We start from the raw sequence: 25982 nt of genomic DNA on the forward strand, positions 1-25982 counted from the left end.
GGAATTATTCTGCCCATTTTGTAGGTAAAGAGATTGAGACTTAGAATGGAAGTTCTCCAGGGGAACCTTACCACTAGGTAGCGGTGGATCCGGGGTTCGGATCCAGGTCTCTTTACTTTGAACCCGGGCTTTCATCCTACATTATTTGAGGGGTGCTCCAAAAAAATTCAACAAAAAATCCTGTTAGCTTTCAGTTTCATTTTTTCCATGAGCTCTTTGACGCCCTCTCCTCGTATTTCTCCCTTGATTACACAAAGCCTCAAGGTGACTGATTCCCAGGCCTCCTCTGGCTTTATGTTTGGCAAATACGGAGCGGTCCGTTTCTCTCCCCCACTGCTGGGGGCAGGGTCGGCAAACTGCAGCTCCCCAGATGACATGTGGCTCTAAAGTAACACTGAAAAAATGTAAAGGTATTAATTCTGGTAACGCTGATTTCCTTTGTGTATAAAAATATATTTATGGCTCTGGAATAGTTTTTAAATTGTGGTACGGGACAGGATTGGCTCTTCTGTCTCAAAAGCTTGCTGACCTTTGCGCTGGGTAAGGTGACTAGACGCTTTTGGCGTGACAGTACTGATTTTTAACAATTTTTCCTGTGCCCCCAGCGTTTTTAAAAAGTCCTGATTTTTGGAAAGAATGCATGACAAGCTAGGTTATACGGTTTTCGGCTGCCATGTGGCTATTTCACCAGGATATGAGTTTTATCAATGGTGTCCCGCTTTACCAATGTTACCATCTGATCACCTTACCCTAGGGTGCTCTTCTGTGGTTATATCATGTAGTCATTTGACCCACCCTAGAACCGACATTTTAATTTTATTATTCCTCAAATATCTATTTTCTGCTTTCTGACATGTGAGGAAGCAATAGAGTCAGCGCTAAAAAAAATTCTCTCCTGCCTTCAGGGATCCTGAAGGGGATGCAAATGGTGTTGGCCTCTGAGAACCTCTCATTTCTAACCTCACAGATCCTATTGGAAGGGCCCGGCACATTGAAATTCAGCAATTTTTGCTTGGCGAAAGTGGAAGGTGAAAATTTGGAAGAGTTCTTTGCTTTGGTGACAGCAGACGAGGGAGGCGGGGACGGCGGGGACAGTGGACTGAAGAAGAGTGCGAAAAGCAGACTGAAAGGTAGGTGGCCTGGGGCCCTGGGGAGGATGGCTCCAGCGATAGCGCCCATCTTTTGTTTTGCGAATCGACTAAGTTCTTAAAAACCCTAATGACGAAGATAAGTGAATAACGCACACACGGAGTTTATTGTATCTCCCGGTGCCCCGTGTGTCCAGTGAAGGCTACAGAACTGTGCTCCCTGCGTCTGGAAATAGAGCCTCAGGCCTTTCTTCCGAGGTACCAGGGGTGAGTTTGATTCTCCAGGATTTGGGGTAGCAGATGACCCACAGCAGGTCTGGGTATGGTGTTGGCTCTGCCCATGGCCTAAGGGTGTCTGTGTGGCTCCAGCACTGACAGGCGGGGCACCCCAACCAAGCCTGTGTCTTGTTCTTGGCTTCCCACGCCACGGACAGCTCGTGAGAACATCAAGCAGAGGCTTCGTCTTGTGTATGGATGTGTCCTCAGTGCTCGGAGCAGTGCCTGGCACACATTCGCGTCGCAGTCATGGTCCAACGGCAGTGGGTACTCGATACCCTGCCATTAGGTGCATTTCTAGGATGCTTTCTTGGCTGGTCATTTTGACAGTGGGCTGTGGCCTCGGGTGGTGAAGCCATGTTTCTGAAATGGTCTTCCTCACAGCCAGCCCTCAGGGGCAGCGTCAAGATAGGTTTCCTTCTCAGGCTCCTTGTGCTTGAAGCGCCGTGATACCCCTGACGCCGACGGTTAGGTTGGGCGTCGGTTGAAGAAGGCGCTGCGGGCGAGGACTTGGTCATTGGGTGGTGCCTGGGCTCCGAGGAATGGGGCCGGAACGGAGGAGCAGGTTAGCTGCAGGCTCCATAAACATGACCTTATTTTCTTTAACTGCACTCTCAGGACCAGCCCTGTACAGGACATGAAGAAAGGTTTCCGGGTCCCCGATCTCTTGACCTGCGTTTTATGAAAGCATCTTTTGTGGACTAGTTTGGTAGCATGTTAAGGAACGCTTATTAGAAGCAAGCCCCTGGAGTCCGCTGTGCTGTGGAGAACGAGGCCAGTGGTTCTAGCACCCGTCCTGCCTGAGTGACGTCTGAGCCTTACTCTGGGAAGACACCCAGGAGGGGGCAGGTTAGCCTCTTCAACCAGGCCTGGAAGGACACCCTCATTACCAGCTGCCTGGCAAGGTCCTTCCTGTCACTTCCCATTGGCATACAGCTGCACGTGGGACCGCGTCTGTTTCTCTAGACTTCGATCTGTTTTTGAGAATGGACAGGTTAAGGGCGGCATACTTTATGCGCCGGGCATAGAAAGTCATTAGATGCCTTGCCTTTCGGCATGTGTGAATGGCTGGGCATTGTGGTCAGGCTGAAGGTTGGTCTGTCCTCCTCTCCAAGACTGTCAGTGTTGGTGCTTGCTTGGAACACCGATGAAGTAAGAGAAGGAGAGAAAACCATCGTGTTACAATTTCAAATCAGGACACCTAGGTTCCAGTCCTGGCTTTACTTCTGATGGTGTGACCTTGTGACTGATGTCACTTATCTTCTAAAAGTTCTGATTTGCTCTTGTCTGGTAAAAGTAAGGGGTTGAACTGGATCAGTGTTCCCAAGCTGCAGGACCAGTCAAGTCATGTAAAGGAAGTTCAAGAGGAGTCCTGGGCTCCTTTTTGGCTTCATGTGGGCTGACTTCACAGGAGCTGGGAACCGGGTTTGTTCAGTAAAATGAGTTTCAAGTTTAGGACCCACTACCACCAGTAGGTGAGAGTGTAGATGTCCAGATCTGATCGTTAGTTGTTGCCCTGTGTTAGTCACGGTATATTAGAGAAACAAATCCACAGAAACTCATATGTACAAGAGAGAATTTTATATGAAGATTAAGTAAAAATCAAGAAAACATCCCAACCCAGTGCTGCCCAAGTCCACAAGTCCAACATTAGCCCATATGTCTGACACCAATCCACAAAGTCCCCCTCCATCTCACAAAGCACACGCAATGACAATGACTGCAGGAGGAAAACTGAGTCAGTGACCGTGTAAGCATCTCAGTGCTGGCAGGGGTCTCCACACAGCTGCTCCAGCACCCAGGGCTGCATCAGGGTAGGTCCATGTGGCTTCTCAGGGATGTCCTGCAGGAAGTGAGCCTTGCCAGCTGAAGCAGGGAACTGGCTAAGGCAACTGCACCCTGGTCTGACCATCACAAAGCAAGAGACCCGAGAACTAGAAAGAAGGCTCACCGAGCCATTTATCTCTCCACCCTACAATTGATCCCACATGTGTTTATTGGCCAGCTTGACACAATAAACCTTAGTGATCTCACTCCCCCTTTGTGGTGGCTGTGAAATGCACATCTCTCTCCTTCAGCTACAGACACGGGTCTGCCCAAGGTCACCACCTAGGACTACTCTGCTCATCACTGCGTATGCACTGAGGCCATGCTGCCCGTGGGCTGCCCCCAGCCAGTGACTGAGTGTGGCAGATCTGTTCCTGGGAGGACTCCCTGTGACCTTGCTGAACCCCAGACATGTCCAGATGTCTCCATCCAACCTTCCCTCTCTTTCACTTGTGCTTCAGCTTGCCCCAGGTCTGGCCAGTGCCCCCCCACCCCCTCGGGCATTTCCTCTAATAAAATCCTTGCACTATGAAACCTGTTTCAGTGTTGGCTCCTCATAGGGCTCAGAATATCGTGGTTCTCAGCCTGACCACTATCGCCCGCCCCCATGTCTCTGTTCCACCAGCACACTGTGTCCCCGGTGTCCTGTGTGTCGGGTGGTGGCTGACCTCTGTGCCCGCGTCCTTGCTCTTCCCTTCTCTGGCAGTCCCCTTCCCTTTCTTTCCCCGGCTCAGCTCTCTCCTCAAGGAAGCCTTCTGTCTTCCTCGGGCTCCTTGGCCAAATTTCACAGGACCGGATACTTACATAGGTCTTTCTCCATTCTCCTATTACCTTTATCGTCTGTGCACAAATCTGTCACTGAGCTTACGGGATGCTCATGTTCTGGGACTCCTGTACCAAGTGGGGGGCTTCAAACGAACGTGTACTCCCTCCCCGTTTGAGAGGGAGCTTGTCCGAGATCAAGGTGTGGGCAGGACCGTGTGCCCTCTGGAGGCTCTGGACCATGGTTTCCCAGAGTAGATGGTCACCACCAGTGGTAGTTAGATTTTGATGTCAGCGTGAGTCTCTGAAAGCGAAGGGGTGGAGTCTACCCTGTCCATCAGGTCACCGTCTGATGAGAACTCCTGAGAGGTGCCCCCTCTTTATAAGAGAGACCCCGCCCCACCCTTGCTCTTTGTCTTCACCTCCTGCCTGCTGGGACATCGTGCCTGCAGGCACAGCTGTTACTTTGTGGTGTAAAGTTCACTTGACCCAAGCCATGGGATTTTCCATTGCTTCATCTGCCTGTGAAAGTTGGGCACTGACTAAGGAAGACAGAGAAGAATCGATGCACTTGAATTACGGTGCTGGCGAAAAATACTGGAAGTACCACGGATTATTAACAGGATCAACTGATCTTTCTTGGAAGTGCGGCTGGAGTGCTCTTGAGAGGCAAGACTTCTTACATGCTTTGGACCTCTCAGGAGAGGCCAGGCCCTGGAGAAGGACATCATTTGGTAGAGTAGAGGGGCGGTGAAAAAGGAGACAAGGTGCTCAGCACGATGGACGGACACAGTGGCTGCACAGTGGGCCCGGGCTTCACAATCACTGTGAGGACGGCGCAGGACCAGGCGCTGTTTCGTGCTCTTGTGCATTTGGGCACTGTGCGCCCTATAGCTGTTGGAACCCCCGATGGCATCTAACAACCACCCCCACAGTCCCCTCTACCTCCTAGATACTTGCTGGTCCCTAGAGAGTTCCTGTTCTACTTATGGTTATCATTTAAGGTTACATCTTCCTCCCAGTCAAAGCCAATGACGATTGAGGAGGTGTCATGGGCGTCGGTTTGGGGTGGGGAGTGGAAGAACTGGGGTGCACCCGGCTACATTTGTTCCCCGGCCTTGGTGACTGAGGAAGCAGGTGGTGAGTGGGAGCCTCTCTCAGCCTGGGCCTGTGAGGGACCGTGAGGAGCAGCGCCACTCAGTGGACCCGAGGTGGGCACGTCGCTAAAGTAGTATGTAAGCCTTTGTTCGGAGGCCAGCCAGGTTTGGGAGTTATTTCTGACTTCCCAACCCAGCCCATCCAGATCGTAGTGGTAGAAACTGAAGGCTCTTTGCTCTTGACTTAAGAAATTGCCAAGGAACCCTGGTGGGCACAGTGGTTAAGTGGTCAACTGTCAGGTCAACTGTGAGGTTAGCAGTTCTGACCCACGAACCAGATCTTGGGAAAAAGTGATGTGGCAGTCTCTTTTTTTTGGTAAAGGATTATAGCCTCGAAAGACTGCACGGGGCGGTTTTCCTCTGTCCTATCCTGTCACTGAGAGTTGGAAGTGGATGGATGTGATTGTGTTGAAGAGGCATAACAACGTGGGCCACCGGTTCTACCATCTGCCTGTGTGCCGCTCAGTGACCTTGATTGCAGGCATCACGTGGCCCCACCGTCCTTCTTGCCCGGCTGCTTTTCAGTCGATCCTCCTCATCCCTGTAAGCTCACTGGCCCCAGTCTCCAGGCCCCTCGCTGCGTTGCTGTAGTCAGTCTGGCCTCATCTTAGCCCGGCTTCTTTCATTTTTAAATTAGTCCTTTGATTAGGGGCTCTTTCAGCTCTCATCGCAATCCATTCATCCATGGTGTCAAGCACATTTGTACGTAGGTTGCCATCATCCTTTTCAAAACATTTTCTTTCTACTTGAGCCCCTGGTATCAGCTCCTCTTTTTACCCCTTCTCTGCCCCACCCTCCCTCGTGAGCCCTTAATAAATGATAACTTATTATTGTTTCCAGGTCTTCCACTGCCTGCCGTCTCCTTCACCCCCATTTCTGTTGTTCCTCCCCCCATGGAGGGAGGGTGCATCATAGCTAGTTTTTAAAGAGCGTAATGCACAGAGCAGACTTTTTACTGGTGAAGCTCAGCTATTGCTTGGTTTTGAGACTTCACGGTATATTTCAGTTTAAACCTTGAAGGTTATCTTTCAGGGGTCCATCCAGCCCCTGGGATTCCAAAACTTCAGAGGCCACGAGAAGTGAAAATGGCGTTCTACCTTTTCCCACATTGGGTTTTTGGTTCGATTGAAGTTATTGATCCAGCTACCTACATGTACCATGCTTCTCTTTAATGTGTATTTTCAGTCTGTTTATATTGGTATGTGCTCTGTCAAAATGCACCTTCAAGTTGGAAACATGTCCGGATGTGAAGTGCTCAGACAGTGTCCTTCATATGTGCAATTGCTCCCCTTATGTTCCACCTCACCTGTCTCTCCCAGGTGGGTTGGACCTGGGGCAGGACGAATGCGTAATGACAGTGTTCTGTCTACTCTGTTGTAGGATGCCTGGCGTATACTGCACCGGAAGTCCTGAGGGGCGCCGACTTCTCCATCACCAGCGACCTCTGGTCTTTGGGCTGTCTGCTTTATGAAATGTTTTCAGGTGACTGCTTCCTGGTCCCGTTAAAATCAGAGCTAGACTTAAACAGCAGCCCCACAAACAGGTTACACCTGTCGTCTGCTGCAAACACCTCACCTGTAAGATGTTCAAAAGCTCCTTTGACTAAATCTCGATATGCTGTGATTTGGCTGAATTCCCTGGTGCCTGGTCACGTGCAGGTTCCTAGGAACTTGTTAACCTGCAGGCATTTCTCACGATGCTCCTCTGGAACGTGGGCCAGTACCTAATATGAGGGGCTTCAAAAAGTTCATGGAAAGATTGCACCGTCTTTTATTACATTTCCCCCGTAAACTTGTGTAGTCCCCTCCCCCTTGTCTTACATTGTGATTATTTATAGAAATCCTTGTGAAGGTACTGGTGATTGTAAATTGGCCTGTGTTGCATGGGCTGCTCTTGCAGACACGTTATCAGTGCTAGTGATTTTTGTCTGTTTGCTGGGCTGATAACTGTTGAATAGTAAAGATGTGCGGACAGTGTGCCTGGCACATGCGAGCATTCAGCATTAGCATGCATACACTTACACTCATGTGTTTTCTGTACTTTATGACATCCTGCAATGCCCGTGATTGAGATTAGTTTCAGATTGCTGCTGACAGCAGTCCAGTGTTTAACGTTGCATGTCTTCATGTCATTTTAGGGAAGTCTCCGTTTTTCTCAGAACATTTTTCAGAATCAGTTGAACAGATTTTACATCAAGATCCTTTGCCACCTGCTCCCAAAAGTAAGCTACCTTGTGATAAGTGAAGTTAATTTATATTTCACACTGTTAATATCTTTATTTTCTTTTTAAAAGTTGAGTCATAGTTCCCCAAAGTTACATTTTACAACTGATCTCAAATCGATGATTTTAGAAAATTAACCTTGGTGGTGTAGTGGGTTACGCGTTGGGCTGCTAACTGCAAGGTCGGCAGTTTGAAAACCCCCCACTGCTCTGTGGGAGAAAGAGGAGGCTTTCTGCTCCCCTCAAGATCTGCAGTGTTGGAAACTCTCAGGGTAATTCTATCCTGTCCCACAGGGTGGCTACGAGACGGCCTGGACTTCGTGGCTGTGAGTCCCCCACCCCCTTTTTAAAAAATGAAACAGAAAATGGAAAATAAAGCACTGCAAATTGTTTCCCTCATTTAAAAATGCAAGCTATTTTGTGTTGCTTTACCACAAGAAGTCCATTTGAGTAGATTTAAAACACTCAAATCTTGATGTGTGATTTTGTGTATGTGTGTGTATCACTTACTTGTGGGTCTGTCTTGCGATGGTTTCTGCCCAGTGTTTGGGTAGACAAAGCAGGCCTTTCAGACTTCAGCTTAGTACCTTGATGGTAACAAGTTTTAAAAATCTTTTGTACTAGAGATGGTTGTATTTTAAAGGTATTGTAACTAGTCTTAATTATTAATTAGTACCTATTAATATTTTAAGGGAATAGAAGCCAATAAAACACAACTATAATATAAGGAAGCATTTTACTGTTCAGCACAAAACGAGTGACTCTTAAGACACAAAAGGGAGCAGGATTCTCTAGAAATTAGTGCTTTGAGTTTCTACAAGAAAACCATTTTGCAGGCAGTTACTGGGGCAAATAGGATTATCAGATATTTTCAGTCTTTCCCAACTGACCTAGGTACAAAAGAAGACCTGACACTTGATATTTTGAAAATTGTGTACCTTTCTGAACGTGTCAAAGAACCCCACTGCCTCACTTCTCCCCACTCACTTTACCTTATTTATTGTAAAACCCAGTCATTCCTAACCCATCGTTATGGTTTGTTTGTTTGGTAAAGTCCCACTATTGGTCTCAGTATTTTTCTCTGGAAAGCTGAAGACTTATAGACTTATTTTATATGGAAGAGAAATCTGAAAGTGAGTGTTCAGTAGGAACCGAGTCAAGCTTGGGTCACCAAGCTTACCGTATATACTTGAGGATAAGCCAAGTTTCCCAGCACATTTTTAATGCAGATTTTGTGGTAAAATTAGGTGCCTCGGCGGATATTTGGGTCAGCTTGTACTTGAGTATATACGGTATTTCACGAGGCCACCTTCACCTTCAGGATAGGGCAAAAGTGCCCATAAACACCATCTGCTTTGTCTCCAGGAAGCATGGCCATGCCTTTCGCCAATTATTTCAAGGCCACTTTTCATCGTGGACCTGCGAGTGGGCTGTGGTGTGTGTTTAGAAAGACAAGTCCTTTGGAGATTTAATGGGATTCTACAAAATCACCATACTATGAATTTTATGAATTCCCAATTTCAAAGGCCTTCCACATAGAGAGAAGATGGATTGTGAGTCTTTTAAGGACGGTGCGTTCTAAGACAAAGACGGTGATCTTCACAGTGTTTCATTCCTAGGAGGCGTCAAAGTCCCTCCTTGAAGGCAAGAGTTAGGGGTTGGTCAGCCTGCTGACCCCTCCTGAGGTTACTCAGCAATGAGAAAGTGAATGGAGACAGAGTTGTTGAGATGCATGGTTATTTTTGTGGTCTAGGGAAAAATGTTCCAGAAATACTCTTTGGCCCTTCCCCTCTACATGGTGTTAAATGCAGGCTAATTATTATCTGTGGATTCAGGGTTCTCTTAAAAACCAATTTATGAGCTTAAAAGACTTTAACTGTTGATCTAGGATCTTGTATTTGTTGCTATGTATGCATCTGCTTGCTACTTATTCTTTCTTTCCTTTGTGGAAATTATTTTGCATATAGATTCTTCTCTTCCTAAAGCTTCTTCAGAGTTTATTAATTTGCTGGAAGGTTTACTTCAAAAAGATCCTCAGAAAAGGTACGGGCAATACTTTCGTATGAATCAGTAGGAGAATTAAAAAAGGTTCCTTGTGTTTCCTAAAGCAGTGCGCTTCTTCATACAAAGTAGCTGTTGAAAGCATTCCTTTGAAAGAGCGACTTTAGATTGAAGAATGTTTGGTGCTCTCTGCTTGCGGGTGTTTTTTAAATCACGAGAAAGTCTGGCGGTTGACATGTTTGGGGTCAAACCCAAATAAACTGTTTTACACTGTTGAACTCAGGGTGCTAGGTCAAGAGAATGTAAAAACGATAAATGGAGTGCTTTAATATTGTTTAAAATGGTGCACCAGCGATGATAATGAAGTTATCTAGTGACAGGATAAGAGACCTTGGGCCACTTCGTACCTGGCCTGCTTCTCTTGTGATGTTAGGAGACAGTTTCCATTATTAATAATGACCTGCTCAGTCATGGGAGCGAGCTGAAAATGTACATGGAATAGTCTCTAACAATGCGCGTTCAGAAGACGGGCTGCTTTGGTGTACAGTGCTGCAGTGAACAGCCTTTTGTGGGCTTCTGTTGTTCATTTGGATCATTTGTCCAAATGAGCTCCTTCCGCTAAGTTTCTGAAAGCGAAATGGCTGGGTCAGAGGCGTGACAACGGAGCGCATTCTAAGAAGGGGTGATGGTTCATGCTTGCCGCCTTCACTGACAGAGGGCTTCCTTTTGAACTCTTAAATTTCTGTCAATGTTCGATGGAAAACCCCCACAAAAAACCAATCTCGCTCATTGACCGTTTCGATTTCTTGCAGTGAATTGTGTGAGTTTTTGTGTGACGGGGGTTAGTCTATGTGGTCGTGAATTCTTCCGCTTTGATCAGCCATGCTTTAATTTTGATCTAAGTTTTATTCCAATGCAGACAATTCTAATCAAGTGCTCCAATAATTTTTGTATTAAAAATTCACTCAGGTTTTAAAATGCCCTCGCCTTCCCAGCCTGATGCATGTAACTAGGGGTGTAGTCTATCAGTAGCAAAAGTTAATGTTTTCCAAGTAAATCTGGGTTTTGGATGCAACGTAATGTCACTAGCGCATGTCACATGAGTTTAACCTGCAAACACAGGTGTGACTTGTATGCAGTCACGAGGCTGATTATTCTTGAGTCTGAATGAAGGAAGCTGCTCAGTGGAAATGTGTTGAATGACTGGGATTAGCAGAATCAGACTCTGGCCTCTCTTTGGGACAAAGATTGCTAGTATCTGTTATGTTGCAGTAGGATTTTCATTCTGCATAGCACTTCTTTTGGGAACCGGACATGTTCTTTATGTGGGGACGTGTTGAGATGATGAGATAGGATATTGCCAAGCACATGCTGGGGCCACGTCCTGGGGCTTCTCCACGACAAGTCACGTCAGATCGCTTTCACGGTTGTGTCTTGTAAAGATTGCCGTGGCCCGGCCTACTCCAGCATTCGTTTTGGAAGGATGCTTTCACGAGAAAAGACCGGGACTGCACCAGCGCCGAGGATTCCAGCTTCAGGTAATAAGGCCAGTGTGCTGCAAAAGCGCCTGGGTCATTGTTGCAGGTTGTCAGGTTCAGAGCCACTCCCACTCCACGGCAGTCCTCCTCCAGCGGCTGCAGAGACGGCCCTTCCCAGGCTTTCCCGACACCAGGAAACCCAGCACTTGTTGGAAGAGCTTCGGGGAAGAGCTTCGTCATAACATTTTTGTGTTTTGGTGTTGCTTGTCTTTTGTTTAGTGTGTGATTTAGTGGGAAATCAGCAGTTCTCCTCACATAAACAGTGGCTCCCTGCTTAGCTCATGTGCCGACATTAGCCACGTGTGTTCATTTCGGGCTGGAAATGTTTAGAGTCCCGGGGAGTGATTTTGCCGCATTTCGTTCCCCCGATGAGATCATCGGGAAGACAGCGTTGAGATAGAGTTGCTGCCAGCCTGGGTCCCCCGCGTGGCGCCGTGAACTTAGCTTTCTTGCCGCAGCCGCTGCACATGCAGCGTGAGTGAGACAAGAAGTGAGGAGACTTCCAGCCTCGGGCATTTTGGAGGGGTCTTCGTTTCCTAGAGCTGCTGGAGCAGTACCTCAAATTGGGGGTGCTTCCAGCAACAGAATTGATTCTCTCCCAGGTCTGGAGGTTAGAAGCGTGAGATCAAGGTGGTTAGCAAGGCCACGTCCTTCGAAGACAGTGGGCGAGGAGGATGCCTTAGCCATGTTTGTCTCTGACCTCGTGCTGCTGGCTGGCAGCCTGGGAATCCTTGGTTTCAAGATGCATCCCTCCAGTCGTTGCCTCTGTCACCACACATCCTTCTGTCTGTCCTGTATGTGTGTGCCTGAATCTCTGTCTCTTTTCTGACAGGTGTAAGGCCGTGAGTCATACAGGACAAGACCCACTTGAGGGGAGCTAAAGAGAGGTTTAAGTTTCAGCTCCTAGCGTCTGATGGCTGGCAACAGTGTCCTCCAAGGCCTTTCCCATTGCTCAGGCCAGGAATAGAGGGCCCCTCTGGGAACTCCTTCTGTCTGTACCCTGTGTTCACTCTGGGCTCAAAGCCTGTCAGTCCGGGCGGGCCAACACCAGGAGAGAAATGAAAACACACCTCGGGTGTAGCAATGCTAAACTAGCGTTCCGTGTCCCTCTGTAGCCTTCCAGTTAACATTTATTTTAATTCTTCCCCTTGAAACGTTATTGACTTTGATATTGAGAATATTAGCAGCCACCCGTATACCAATTCCACAGGTTCCACAGATTCCATTTAGTGAAGCTGCTGGCTTTCTTCAAGTTGGGCAGATATTCTCACTCTCCATTCGCAGTTGTTCTTCCCTCGTTGCCATAAACTTTCCAGGATTCCTGTGCAGTTGGTCCAGTTGCCACTGTCATTCGGATCCCATGTAGAGAGCTCCTACAAAGCGTCCCATCAAGGCAGACTCTTTTCTGCCTCCTCCAATGTAAGAGAAGCTATTGTGTAATTTAAGAAGACCTTGGAATATGTTTTTCTTGAGGTCTAGAAATGATCATAGGCAATACTTTCAGGGGTTTACTCCCCCTGCATGGTTCCCAAACGCTTAGCGTCCAGGAGGATTTAGAACTCTGTTCTACGTTTCCTCCCTTTTGGTCAGGATTTTCCCATGCAATCTTGGATCACAATGTTCAGTTGCAGTAGTTGGGAACCCTGTAGCTCTGCTGGCCTTCTGGAAAAAGGGTTATCCGTCGAGGCAGTTAGCCAGGCATCCTGCAACCCGCCCCCCCTCTTTCTGACCCTCCTTTCCCTGTTGTTCCAGGTGACTAGAGGGTAACTGCTCCGCGGGTGCCTGCTTGCCAGCTCTGAAAGGAACCATTTTATGGGGGCTCTTGCGGATGTCATCACGTCCCACAGTGCAATCCCATCAAGCCGTGTTGTGCAATCGCTGCCACCTTCAGTTCCAGACATTTTCCTTCTTCTTGAGCTCCTTGGTATCAGCTCGCCACTAGCCCCTCCCTCCTCGCCCACCATGCCCCCCAGGGACCCTTCTTTCTGTTTCCTTTCCCTATAATAGTTCTTTTGGCCATATCTTTCATAATCCAATATTTCCTTTCGTGTGAAATCCTGTTCCATCCCATTGTTCGGGGTTATGCAGCCATCCATGCTCTCAGCTCCCCTTCACCCCTTGAAAACGTATTTATTTATTTTTAAAGATCATTTTATTGGGGGCTCTTACAACTCTTGTTACAATCCATACATCGATTCCATCAGGCATATTAGTACATATGTTGCCTTTATTCTTTTCTAGACATTTACTTTCTATTGAGCCCTTGGGATCAGCTCCTCTTTTTTCCTTCCCTCCTCCCACCCTGTGGCCCTTTGATAGATTATAGATTGTTATTGTTTTCATATTACACCCACCTCTGTCTCTCTTCCTCTCTGTTTCTGTTGTCCTTTCCCCTTGAGTGCTGTGTGTGGTTATGTGCCATTCATTATGATTGGTAGCCTCTTCCTCCCCACCTTCCCCCTGCACTTTTGGTATCGCTATTCCCAGATTCTGTATAATCTTAAATAATGTTGTTTACATAATTACAAATAGTTGCATATGTACTTTTAGAACAATTTTAATGAGGACCCCAATTACCAATATTAACAAAATTAGTAACTATATATTTTTTTTAATTTGGTCTCTGACAGCATAATTAATGCTACTTCTTTTATACAAATTTTAAAAACTTTACGAAACTTATTTTTTTTTGCCAAGCTGTGTAGTATTATTCTTTTTTTTCTTTTCTGTGCTTTTATTGGGGGCTCGTACATCTCTTATCACAATCCATACATCCATCCAGTGTGTCAAGTACATTTGCACATATGCCGCCATCATCATTTTCAAAGCATTCTCTTCCCACTTGAGTCCCTTGCAAGATTTTAAGGCTCCAGGCACTACCCAAAGAATTAGGATGTAGAACAGAAAAATGCTGTTAGGTCATTTAACGGGGCTGTCCTGTGAAACTGTTACCCTAAACTCCAAACTAAGGAATCGAATCCCATGAGGACTTCGGTTGTAGAAAAACAGCTAATCTCTTATTTACATATTTATTTCTTGGTTGTTATAATAAATCACACAGCCTTTTCCACTTCAACTTTTTACAGATGTACAACTGCTTGAAGCCATTTACAGCAGTGAACTGTGATCATGCTTGTGTGCATTAGGGTGTGTCTCAGAGGGAGCCTCCACTGAGGTTCAGCCTCTCGAAGCTGTGCTATTTGTTTCTCATTTTCAGTAAGTAAAACCCGGGGACGTTGAGCCTATCAGGAAAGAGAACAGCAAGGGTTTGTGGGGAGGGCGATATAGGGGGTGGGGGAGATAAGAAAGGGTGATGTCAAGAAGCCCGGAAGGAAACGTATGCTTGGAGACTGATTATGGAAGCAATTGTACAATGGCACATGTGTGAACACTCAAGTCACAGCAAATTGAAAACCAAAAACCAAAACACAGATCCAGGAATGGGTTCTGGGCTTACACTAGATCCTAGCTCCACTTAAGAACAGTTGGTTTTCTTATATCATGGTCCTGCTCAATACTCACCCTCCTGAGGTGATCAGTGAAGGTAAGGGCGCTTCAGCAAAGTGAGGCGAAGAAAGACGATGGTGCCCGGCTATCAGGCGGAACAGGGTCTGGGGTCTTTAAGGAGGAGGAGGAGTCAGCTTAGTCTTTGCATGTTTGGGGGAAGTCTTTTGAGGAACAGATGTTTATCTTGCTCTTTGTGCTTTTGTTAATCGTATTAGATCACCCATTGTTGGAAGGCAGTGTGGCTCCTGCTCCTTCTTCTCAGAATGGTACAGTTTAGTTGGTATGGTTAGGCTGTTTAAGTTATTTTGAATTTTTAAAAAATGGTGTGAGGCAAGGATTCTATTTCACACACACCCCCGCTCCACATGTGGAAATCTAGTTTTCTAACACCTTTTATTGAAGAACTTCCTTTCCCCCCCATTGAATGAATTTGTCTCCTTTGTTTAAAAAATATCATCACTTGAGATATGGGGCTGTTTCTGTACCCTCTCCATCTTTAGTTTTTAGGGTCACTGTGAGATGGAATCAGCTGGATGGCGGTGAGTGAGTCTTTGTGTGTCTACTTTTATACAGCTACCGGGCTGTTTGGGTGATGATGGTCGCATGTTTTAAAAACAAGTGTGAAGCCTTCCTTTGTTCTTGCCTTTCAATGTTGCTGCAGGCAGGCAGGACTTCTTGCATTCCATGTGAGTGGACGACTTGCTTTTCTCCTTCTGAAAATAATGATGCTGTGATTTCGCTTGGGATGATGTTACATCTGTAGCTCACTTTTGGGTAGGATTGACATCTTAACAGTTTTCAGTCTTCCAGTCTGGGAACGTGGACAGCTTTCCATTCACATCCCCTTTAATCTTCTTCAGCAGAGAGTCCTAGTCTCCCTTGTAGGAGTCCTTCCTATCCCAGGGGAGATTTGTCCATAAGTATTTCATTCTCTGAGCGGCTGTTGTGAGTGGAGCAGTTTCCCTGACCCCCCTGCAGGTTTCTCCTGGCGGGCACATACAAACTCAATCGATTGTGCTTCGACCTTTTACGCTCCACATTTTTGAACTCCTTGCTTAACACTTATTTGTCAGACATAAAGTTTACGGGCTACTTAGGACAGTGCCTCGCATGTAGTAAACGCTCACTGTAGCTACTCAAGGTAAATCTATTACTCTCCTGGCTCGGCGACTTTTCCAAACGTCCCGTGGAAGATGATCTTTGTAAGCCTCTGTTTCGTGCAACAAAGCTGTGTAGAGTTCCAAAGGAGGCTTGTGTTGACTTTCTCTTGAGGAGCAGCAGAAGCGGGATGGACTCTTCAGGACTACTAGATGCCAAGGAGTTTTTGAAGAACCCTCAGAGTGGACAAGGAAAGGGGTCCAAGAATGCTCAGCGGCTAAGTCGCTCCTTTAGACTAGGTAAGCTTTCCTTTGAATACAATCCTGCTGCTTAGAACACTGTGAGCGTTCTTAATTTCAGTCGATTTTCCTTTAAATGTTTCTACATTATACTGTGTTCAGTTATTGTTTTCCCCATCTAAATGAGTAACGTGTTACTTTCTTGTCTCAGAAAACCCAACCAAATTGAAGCCTAAAAGTACTCTTGAGGGTCACCTGAATGAATCCATGTTTCTTCTCAGGTATGTCAAATGAACAAATAAAGGTAGGGAATTGAGATAAAGGGCAGGAATATTAATGCAAGATTCCAATTTTATTCAACTTAGAATTAAAGGCTGGTCAGTAGCATTTTTATTTAATGTTTAAAAGTCAACTGACTTAATTTTGTTATTTACAAGAGTTAAACCTTCTCCATCCTGTACCGTCACTGAACATGCATTGGAGAGTCCTGGTGTTGTGTGGTGAGCTACGAGCTGAGAGGTCAGCAGTTTGAACCCACTGACCGCACCTTCGGAGAAAGATGAGGCTTTCTCATTTTGCAAAGATCAGAAACCCACAGGCACAGTTCTACTGTGTCCAACAGGGCTACTGAGAGTCAGAATTCCTTTGTTTTAGAACCTATTCCAATCTCTGGCTTACTTTCAGTACTGGATAAGTATGTTTCATGAACAGATAAAATAAGTCAGTTAAGAAAGATGAGGATCCTTATCTTGGGGCATGTGAAGGAAATGATTAAAACTATCCTCATTATCTGAGAAGGAGCCCTGGTGGGGTAGTGGGTACGTGCTGGGCTGCGATCCGCGTGGTGGGCAGCTGGAAACCACCAGCAGCTTTCTACTCCTGTCAGCAGTTAAGATCTTGTCTTGGAAACTCACAGGGGTATCACTAGGAGCCAGCAGTGACTCAATGGCAGTGAGAGAATTATTTAAGGAGAAGGATTTTTTTTCTTTTTAAGGTGGCGGGCAAATTTTTATTGATTTATTTCAAACTTTTTATTCTTATGAAGGTGAAGGTTTATAGAGCAGTTCATCAGTTTGGCATTTAATAATTTATACATATTTTATTTCATCTCATCCATATTTTTTTAATACATGAATTTTTAAAAATTGTGAATTAGGTGGTATGTGGAGGGGTTTCTTAAAAATATGAAGAACTCAAGCTAATAGAGTATGGCTGCTCCTTATAAGAATAAGATAATTCCATAGAATTAGATGAAGATTATAAGTTGATTAACAAGATTATACCTTGGGCTGTGAGCCATCAGGTCAGCAGTTCGAAACCACCAGCCACTGAAAAAGAGAAAGACTGGACTTTGTACTCTTGTGAAGAGTGACAGTCTCGGAAACTCACAGGGGCAGTTCTACCCTGTCCCACAGGGTCGCTATGAGTCAGCCTCGGCTATGTGGCAGTGAGTTCGGATTCGAGACAGTTTATTTACTGACCTTAAGCAGATGCCAAGGTGATTTTCCACTTAAATATGTTTCTGAAATAACCTTGATAATAGTTTCACTTCTCTGCAAGACATCTGACCTGTTTTATTATGTTAATCATAAGCAGACCAAACCACAAAGCCCCACGCACTGCCCTCACGGTACGTCTGTCTCGCCGTGACCCTCTAGGACAGGGAAGAACAGGACCGTAACTTCTTATGGAGTCGAAAGCCACATCTGTTTCCCTACAAATGGCTGGTCGGTCCACCGGGTGGTCTCGAACTGCCGATCTTGTGTTTGGCGTCTCAACTTGTAATTCACTACGTCTGCAGGGCTCCTTTTTACAAGACAGTAGATATTCGAACACAGGCAGATTAATGTCTTTCAGTTTTCTAGGTGAAAAGAGAAAATATTGTGTAAATCACAGACACTGTAGATTAAAAAATCGTGTATTAGCCAGTACTTGACTGAAAAAATCGCTATAAAAACCGTCGTGCCACATCTGAGTAAACGGTAATCATGTAGCATTTCATGTAGATATTCTCACCTCATTTTGCCTCTTGCTATGAGACACGTTTCCTCAAGGGAGAAAGCGGTAAGGAGAGAAAGTAAAGAGTAAAGAAAACAGACACGGGCTATGAGACTGAGCAATATTCATATGCCTTTTTCAGTTCCCGCCCTACCCCAAGAACAAGCACGGCGGTGGACTTAACTCCCGGGGAAGATATGATCCAGAGCTCTCCTCAGAAGGCTTCCCCTCTGATGAAGGTGAGCGGGGCTGGGCACCTTTTGTGCCCACTTACGTCCAGACACACGCCCAGGAGGACAGTTGCAAGTTGATCGCTTCCAAACAGTGCTATAGAATTCACAGTACAGTCATTTTCTCAGTTCCTAGCTGTTCTCTAAAAACTACAAATTCTGATGCTCCCTTTAGCTGCTTTAGTGATTCCTTTGCTAACAACGTTATCGAGCTGATACTCAGCTACCACAGAAGGTCCCTCTGTAACGTGTACAGTTGAGTAACTGAGTGTAGCCGCACAACTGTGCAACTATGCCACCATCAATTTTAGAGTGTCTTCTTCACCCCCAAGAGAAACCCTGTGCCCATCAGCTGTCTCTCTCTATTCTCCTGCTCCTCAGTGCTGGGCAGTCTCTTCACGTAAATTCACTCATCCAGTGTGTGAGTCTGGGTTGACTAGAGAAACAGTCTAGATTAAGTCCATAAATCCGATATTAGCCTGTATGTCCCTTACCAGTCTATACATTCGTCTTCAGACTCACGCAACACATGCAGTGATGCCGAATGCAGGAAGAAGGATCACAGGCCAGTGGGTGGAAAGTTCTGGAGCCAGTGGGGGTGGAAGCATCTCAGTGCTGGCAGGGGTCTCCAGGTGGCTCCTCCAGCTCCAGGGCTCTAGTGTAGCTCCGTGTGTCTTGTCAGCAGGAAGGTGAAGTAGCGAGTGTATGTGTCCCACCCCCAAGGAAGGAGACAGGAGTTCCAGAATCCTCAGGAGAAGTCCAGGCCCTCACAGAGGGCTCATTGGCTATCACCTGATTGACAGGCTAGACTCCACCCCTTCAGAAGTTGACTGGAGATTATATAACTGCCACATAGAATATATGGTCCCTTGCATGTGGGGCAAGGGCCAGCCCCCCACCACTAATCACGGGTTCGATAGGCGCAATTGTATGGTTGAAATGTATAATAAAGTCACAGAGAGCATGAGAGATAGAAGAGAGATTGAAATAATGGAGTCAGACACATTTCATGGTAGCAGGTTCTCCTCAGCCTCACTTGGTGGTCCACCTGGAGAAAGAGAGAGATTTTTAATGCTAACCAAGGCTTTTATATTCTCTGGGGACATGCAAGCCCCCTAATTACAGGTGAAGACATACGTCACAGGAAAGGGTTGTGCTATCGGTAATACAGTAATGCGAGGGGATGATCTAGGGGTATACACGCAATAGGAAGAGGAGGGTTTGGGGGTACACATGTGACAAGATGGGCGGATCCTAGATTCAGCATGGCAGCCTAACTTTGAGATCTAACTTTGGAAGTCACTGAGCCAGTTTAACTGTTCCCTGGCTCAACTGTAGAGACCGTTATCAGTAGGGTGTGAACTCCACCTACAGGCACTGAATCTATGACTGCCCCATTGTCCTTAACAGCAGGGAACAGGCCCTACCAGTCCAGACAGTAGTCTGGCAACTGACTGCCTTCAGGGAGGTAACTTGACAATCATTTACCATTAGCTGCAAGCAGTGTCCTGAGTCTAACATATTTCCGGGAGACAACTTGGGAGAAATCTTTCTGTTTCCCACACTTGTGACTGACTGCTACATACTATAATGTTTTAAGCGTTTATGATGTAGTGTGTACTAGTACTTAATACCTTTTTATTGCCACATAATATTCCACGGTGATAAGGATTTTGTTTGTGATGAGGGCCAGTTTATTTTATTATTTGTGCTTTGTCATCCTAACTCAGAAACCATTGCCTTCTCCAGGATCACAAAGTTTATGCCCAAGTTTTCTTCTAAGTTTTATCTCCTGCATATTTGGTCTCGATCTATTTTTTCTGTTAATTTTTCTACATGGTGTGAGGGAGGGGGTCCCACTTCATTCTTTAAATGTAGCTATCCAGTTGGCTCAGCCTCTTTTACTGAAGCTCTGTCCCCTGCCACCAGTTGAATTGTGTTGGCATCTTTTTTTTTCTTTTCTTTTTTAACATTTTATTAGGGGCTCATACAACTCTTATCACAATCCACACATATACATACATCAATTGTATAAAGCACATCCGTACATTCTTTGCCCTAATCACCGTCAAAGCATTTGCTCTCCACTTAAGCCCTCTGCATCAGGTCCTCTTTTTTTTCCCCCTCCCTCCCCGCTCCCCCCTCCCTCATGAGCCCTTGATAATCCACAGATTGTTATTTTGTCATATGTGTTGGCATCTTTACTGAAAAGTCTTCAGACTTTTTTTCCCCCTCCCATTGGTGCAAATATTTATTTTTTATTCTAGTGCTACACTGTTTTGGTTACTGTATCTTTGTAGTAAGTTTTGAAATTGGAAGGCATGATTCTTTTAACTTCTTTCTTTAAAAAATTGTTTAGGATATTCTCTGGGTCCCTTATGTCAATTTAGACCCCATAATAATTTTAGGGTCTCCTTGTCTTTTTCTGAAGCAAAGCACCTGAGATTTTAGATAGCAATTTAATATCTGTGGATCAATTTGGGGAATGTTTCCCCAGAAATAATATTATCTTTCTCTCAAAATGAGATGTTTTTCTATTTTAGAACGCTTTTAACTTCTTTCACTCATAATTATTTTGGATGAGAAATATTTTGAATGAAAAAATCCATTTTTTTGGGTGCTATTGTGTGATAAATACAATTGCTTTCAGTTGTTACCATAATTTTTAAGCAAAGGGCTAAGTGCACTTGGCCCCGTGAATGTTTGTCGGTAAGGAAATGAAAGTAGGCTGTAATAAAATCTCACCCTGCTCCTAACTTACTGGGTATATGTGGTGCCATCTGTTGGCCACTAAGAACTAAAACAATCATTGGGAATGTAGAGAATTCATTCTGAAGCATGAGAGATATGGAGCCTCTTCTATGTATATGTAGTTACTTCACTGAGAACATTCAGGCATTACTTATTCAGAGAACTAACTCAACTGACTTACTGCCATCTAGTGATGCCAGCTCAGGGCAACCCTACCACCACAGAGGAGAAGTGCCCTGTGGTTTCTGAGACTGTAACTTTACCCGGATTCCCAGCTACTGTGAGTTTGAAGTAGTTAGGAGTGCCTGTGGGGTATGATCTATCTATCAGACTGCGAGCTGGAGGCCTGGAAGGCTGACCCCACCTTGAGAGTCAGATCAACCCTAACTCCGTGGATGGTTTTACTCTGTGGCCAGGGCTCTCCATGAGATGCGATCCATTCCATAGCAACTAGCACCAAACACAACAAAAGTTTATAATGAAAAGAGAAACGAACATTTTCACTTCAACAGTATAATATGCAATAGCTGTTGATAACCTGCAGACTGTAGTAGAACACAAATAGAAAAGTCCCCTGTAATTTTGTTACCCAGAGGTAACCGCTAATTACATTTTGAGATGGCTGTTTCTCATTTTATACATCAATGTTCACTTTTAAACAAGAACACAATTTTACCACTTAATGACTGTTTTTCATTTAGCAGCTGAGATATTGTTACAATTTGGGATCTCTTTGTTTCTGTGCATTTTATTTGCGTATGATAGTTGCTTTGCTGCTGTGACGAGTGCATTGCACTTCTAGTCTCCACAGCCGGAGGCAGTGAGTTTTCACAGGTACATTTTCTAGCTCGCCCACCTTGCTCCTAGCACTTCCAGCTGCCTTTCTTGTTGATTCATTTTGATCTCCTCTCCGTACCCTCACAGCATTTATGTACAAAGACCACTTGCTATTTTCCTTTCAAACATCGATGTCCACTTTACCCGTGCCATGTGAAACCTTCAGAGAGAGCTAGCCCATGTTCTGTGAGTGACTGCCTCCTCCCAGGCTGCCCTCCTGGTCTTTGCTTCTGCCCTCTCCCACCAACGCTATTTGAGCAAACCAGTGGGCCCTGCTTCTCTGCTGCACTCCTCCCATCTGATCAGGTCTCTCCTAAAGCTGATGGGATAGTTTGTTTCCAAACTTCACCCATCGCAGTTGCTCCCCTCGGAGGAGTGTCACCACTGTGCTCAGTGCTCTGCAGTTGCTCATTGTCGGTTTCCACGACAACGGCATACCACAACGGGCACAGAGGCCACATGATTAACATGTGACTGAATCTAACCTGGTTTTCCTGTCCTGGAAATCCATGTTCTCCAATGTTTGTTTTTATTTTTGGTAAAGATCCTCTTTAACTATTATTAAAATTTTTTGATATGTCTTCTGAGTTGCAAGGGGCGGTCTCGGTTTTCCGGAACTTTATTAAGTTTCTGAAAAATTTAATTAAACATTTTTGTTAACTATTTTGATTCTTTTGATTTCCCTTCTTAAGTTTGAGACAGCTTCCTGTTGTTTGCGTCATGGATTTGGCTTTCGGTGTTATCTAGGTAGTTGATCAACATGCCCAGTGAAGGTTCCAATAGCTTTATTTGTAAAAAAAGTAATAAAATATAAACAAATATTTAATTATTAAATAAAACTCTTGTGGTGTGCAATATGCAGGCATAATGGCGAGAATGAACCCTCTGTTTAGAGCATGAAGAACTGTCTCAAAAGTTCAGTCAGTAGCTAGGTGTTTAACACTTTAGGATAAAATGAATACATCAGCTGAAGAAAAAATTCGTTCTCTTTTTTTCTAACAGCGTTCTTGTTATAATTCACGTACTGTGTATTCAGTTGTTTGAATATATCAGTTTTAGAACATTTTCTTCAGTTTGTGTACTCATTGCTATTCGCTTCCCATCTCCCCCTAACGTCTCCTTATAATTGTAGAAGCTACTAATCTAGTTACTTCCTCTATAGATGTACCTCTCCTGCCTTTTATATGAAGAAAATCATACAGCCTCCCCCCACCAACAATAGCAAAACACAGCAACACCTCAATCTATAATGACGCTGAATATAATAACGAAGGATGTTAAAAGTTAACCTATCTGTGTCTGCATTAGTTCTCTTTCTGATGCACTCTGTATGAGAACAAGGCTGTTCATACCGCTGGTCTGAGGGGGTTCAATGGAGGCTTAATTCGCTTGGGGACTTCTGCAAATGGATTTTGGGTTTTCACTCTCATCCATAGTCTTCGGCAAACCCGATGCTTATGCGCTAATATAACTTCCTCCTCTGATCTTGGTTTTTGTACTTACAATCCTTGGATCACACGGCTGATGTGCTCCTATTGTGTGGACTTAGGTGACTCCTTACTTAGATAGATGCTTATTTTAAGACACGTCTCTAAGACCCCAGATGCTATTTCTTCACAACACTTTTTTTCTAAATACTTTTATTGTGGGCTCTTACATCTCTTATCACAATCCATACATTCATCCAGTGTGTCAAGCACCTTTGCCCGTATGTCGCCATCATCATTTTCAGAGCAATCTCTTCCCACTTGAGCCCCTGATACCAGCTCCCCATTTTAGATAGATTGTTTCCATATCTTACATCATCTTCCATTGCCCCTCACCCACTTTTCTGTTATTCTTCCCCCTGGGAGGAGGTTATATATAGATCCTTGTGACTGATTCCCTCTTTCTCCTCAACACTCCCCTAATCCTTCTGCTATCTCTACTGTTATTGTTGGCCCTGCAGGGTTTATCTATCCTGGATTCCCTGTGTGGTGGACTCTTTATCTGTAGCAGTGTGCAAGTTCTGGTCTAGTCCAATTCGTAAGGCAGAATTGAGGTCATGATAGTGGAGTGAGGAAGCACCAAAGAACTAGAAGAAAGTCGTGTGTTCATTGGTGCTATACTGCACACTGGCTACTGGCTCATCTCTTCCCCGTCACCCTTCTGTGAAGGGATGTCCAGTTGTCTACAGATGGACATTGGGTCTCCACTCTATGCCTCCCACCCCCCATTCACATTAGTATGATTTTGTCCTGGGTTTTAAATGCCTGATACCCGATCCCCTTGACACCTCATGATCATACAGGCTGGTATGCTTCTTCCATGTGGGCTGTTTTGCTTCTCAGCTAGATGGCTGTTTGCTTATCTTCAAGCCCTTCAGACCCCAGACACTTTATCTTTTGATATTCGGGTACCATCAGCGTTATTCACCACATTTGTTTATGCACCTGCTTTGTGTTCAGTGATCGTGTCAGGAATGTGAGCAGCACAGAATGCTGGATGGTTAGAAAAAAGTGTTCTTGTGTTGAGGGAGTACTTGAGTCAAGGCCCAATGTCCATCTGCAACCTTAATCTTAACATACAGATATGAGTACATAGTTCTATTACCCTCTATTATATATATATTTACATATGTACATGCCTGTATTTAGGCCTCTATGAATGTCTGTTCCACTTTGGTGGCAGCATTATCAGCTTTTTGAGAGGTCATGTAAGTAACCTCCATGTGAACTTTGATAAATTCTAATCATAGTATCATCAAACCAGCCAACGATATAGCATTGAAAGATTACCGAGAAAATGGAGATACTTATGAATATATATTGTTTAGTGCCATCAGGTTGGTTCTGCCTTTTGGGCACCCTAACGTACAACAGAACGAAGCACGACCCAGTCCTGGGCTGTCCTCACCACCGTTCTCATGTTTGAGTCCTTGCTGGAGCTGCTGTGTCCATCCATTTTGCCAAGGACCTTGCCTGTCTACCAAACATGATGTCCATCTCCAGGGACTGGTTTCTCTCTATAACCTGTCTAAATTGTGTGAGATGAAGTCTCACCAATCTTGCCGCTAAGGAGCATTCTGGCCGTACTTCTTCCAAGACAGATTTATGTGTTCTTTCAGCAGTCCATGGTACTTTCAGTATTCTTTGCCAGAATCATCATTCAAATACATCGATTCTTCTTCGATCTTCCTTTTTCAATGTCCAGCTTTCACATGCATAAAAGGTGATTGAAAATGCCCTGGTTTGCTTCAGGTGTATCTTAATCCTCAAGCTAATATCCTCTAAAGTCTTGTGCAGCAGATTTACATCATGCCACTCGACTTTTGATCTCTTGACTATTGCTTCCGTGAGCATTGACTGTGGATTCAAGCAGACACATCCTTGACGGCTTCAATCATTTCTTTGTTTCTCTTTCTCTACTGTTCCAGTTGTGAGGACCTTGGTTTTCTTTACATTGAGTTGTAATCTACGCTGAAGGCTCTAATCTTTGATCTTGATCATCAAGTGCTTCAAGTCCGTCTCATTTTCAGCATGCAAGCTCCGGTCTTCTGCACATCACAGATTGTGTTTAAGCCTTCCTCCAATCCCGATAATCCAGCCTCTTTGATTATTTCTCAGCATACAGATTGAATAAGGACGGTGAGAGAAAACCACCCTGGCATTCCTTTCCGATTTTAAGCTACTTGGTATGTCCTTGTTCTGTTTGCTCAGCTGCCTCTTGATGATGTACAAGTTCTGCATGAACAGAATGAGGTGTTCTGGAATTCCCAGTATTCTCGAGAGTAGTCATAGTTTGTTCTCATCCACAGAGTCAAATGCCTTGGCATGGTCAACGAGACACATGTAAACATCCTGCTGGTATCCTCTGCCTTCTGCCAAGATCCATCTGACATTAGCAATGATATCCCTTGTTCCATGTCTTCTTCTGAATCTGGCCTGACCCTCTGGCAGCTCCCTGTCACTGTACTGCTGCGACCATTGTTGCATGATCTTCAGCAAGCTTTTCCTTGGTTGTTTCAAACCGCTGACTTGTGCTTAGCAGCTCAGTGCACAACCACTGTGCTACCAGGCCTATCCTTAAATTAGAAAGCGTTTTAGACTCATATACATGGGATGTTAACTTACAAATATTGCAAATTTAATTTACTGCATCCTGTTTAAGAAAACCGAGAGTTTAGACACTGGGCACAAAGTTCAATAACACGCATTCACTACAGCAGAACTGTGTTTGTAGAAGCAAGACATATCTTTAAAAGCGAATTTAATAAAGTATCAAATGCATGGTAGTCTTAAGTTGCCTTTCGGACAACTTCAAAAGCAGGAGGTTGGAACTGAAGTTCAACGGCTCAGTTGGAAAAAAAAAATTAGGTTATCATTTTAACTTCATCTCGGCTATTCTGTAAAATAGAAATACATTGGTTAGTGTTCTGTGTGAAACATAAAAACCGTGCCGGTAGTTGAAAGA

At 44.9% G+C, this 25982-nt stretch overlaps 1 protein-coding gene across 5 annotated transcripts in view; it reads left to right on the forward strand.

Annotated features, from left to right (window-relative positions):
- ULK4 (unc-51 like kinase 4) overlaps positions 1-25982 on the forward strand; it is a 600065-nt gene that overhangs the window by 12447 nt on the left and 561636 nt on the right. For 2 of the 5 annotated variants that reach the window (XM_075556008.1, XM_075556007.1), the window contains 8 exons: positions 968-1130; positions 6491-6592; positions 7248-7331; positions 9299-9374; positions 10775-10870; positions 15650-15774; positions 15926-15995; positions 17855-17951. In XM_075556008.1, the coding sequence (XP_075412123.1) occupies positions 968-1130; positions 6491-6592; positions 7248-7331; positions 9299-9374; positions 10775-10870; positions 15650-15774; positions 15926-15995; positions 17855-17951 (813 nt within the window). The remainder of the gene's footprint in view (positions 1-967; positions 1131-6490; positions 6593-7247; positions 7332-9298; positions 9375-10774; positions 10871-15649; positions 15775-15925; positions 15996-17854; positions 17952-25982) is intronic. The other 3 variants (XM_075556009.1, XM_075556010.1, XM_075556011.1) reach the window with 3 other exon arrangements.

This window comes from Tenrec ecaudatus, chromosome 8 (genome assembly GCF_050624435.1).
Source record: "Tenrec ecaudatus isolate mTenEca1 chromosome 8, mTenEca1.hap1, whole genome shotgun sequence".
NCBI lineage: Eukaryota > Metazoa > Chordata > Mammalia > Afrosoricida > Tenrecidae > Tenrec > Tenrec ecaudatus.